Genomic DNA, 1,105 nt, shown 5'->3' with positions numbered 1-1,105 from the left:
GGGGGATCCTCGGGTCTCCCCCCGCAGGAGCAGTGGGAGAATGGATTTGGGAACGGGATTGGGGCAGAGCTGGGTGGGCGATGCGCTCAGGTTGCCTGTGGCGACCGAACTGGGGGAGTGTCCTCATCCCAGTAGGAACCAGTGAGCCTGGGGGGGTGGGACGCGATGCGCCCCGGTCAATCCAACAGGGTCCTTGGTTTATCCTTAGATAAACACCATCCGGAGTCCTCTCTCCTTCTGAACCCTCCCGGACTGGCATCCCCGGGGGGGTCGGAGCCGATCCAGCCCGGACAGCGGGTGGCAGTGGCCGGAGGGTGACATCCAGCCTGGTCACTTCTCCTCCCGCTCGGCGGCAGCAGCGCAGAGATTGGGGTTATCAGCCAGCGTCGCTCTCACTCTCTTCTTTTCCTTGAAGCGCCCCGAGTTGGACACCTTGACGTGTTTCCCCTTGGTGTTCTTGTCCACGATTTTTTCCAGGCGTGCAGCGAAGCCTGGTGGTCCCTCCGAGTCTGTGCCCTCCTGGCTGTCCCCGGCGGTGGCAGTGGCACTGTGACCGTCAGGACTCTCGTACAGCACCGTGGGCGCTGCCTGGCGCTTCCTCAGGAATGTCAGCTTCCACCAGCCGTGGCTCTCAGCCATCCTGCATGGAATTCGGGGGTGTATTCCCACCTGGGAATCCCTCGCCCCCCTCCCAGCCCTATCATCCTGGAGCTGTCGGGGATGGATAAGGAATGGGATGCTGGAGTCGCCAAAGGTGGAGCTGCTGCTTCCCACTGGCTTTACTGGTGGGAGCAGAGTTAGAGGAGCATCCTGTGGGTACCGAGAGGGAATGCTCCATACTTTGGGAATTACGGAGCCTCGGGAAAAAGCTGCTGGAAGCGCCGGGAGGTGCCTTATCAGCCACGTGTAGCGGCGCAGGGAGGGAGCCCAGTAAGCAAACAGGAACAGGAACTGGGAAGCAGGTGGGAACTAGGAAGGTGCTGGGAGCCCCGTCGGGGGGTCCCCACTCTCCGCACCCCGAGATTTGGGTTCGTCCCTTGCCGCTGGGGACGGCCAGGAGCGTTTGGGGTGTCTGGGAATGCTCCGGGAATGCTCCAGGAAGGCT

At 62.4% G+C, this 1,105-nt stretch overlaps 1 protein-coding gene across 1 annotated transcript; it reads right to left on the bottom strand.

Annotated features, from left to right (window-relative positions):
- Positions 1 to 330: 330 nt before the first annotated feature.
- On the bottom strand, positions 331 to 639 carry PRR15L (proline rich 15-like). Its single transcript, XM_009074377.1, has one exon. It carries the CDS (start codon positions 637 to 639, stop codon positions 331 to 333), a length of 309 nt encoding a protein of 102 aa, XP_009072625.1.
- Positions 640 to 1,105: the final 466 nt, after the last annotated feature.

Source organism: Acanthisitta chloris, unplaced genomic scaffold (genome assembly GCF_000695815.1).
Source record: "Acanthisitta chloris isolate BGI_N310 unplaced genomic scaffold, ASM69581v1 scaffold10685, whole genome shotgun sequence".
Lineage (NCBI taxonomy): Eukaryota > Metazoa > Chordata > Aves > Passeriformes > Acanthisittidae > Acanthisitta > Acanthisitta chloris.
The sequence above is the reverse complement of the archived record's forward strand: the minus strand, read 5'-3'. Positions and strand labels throughout refer to the sequence as shown.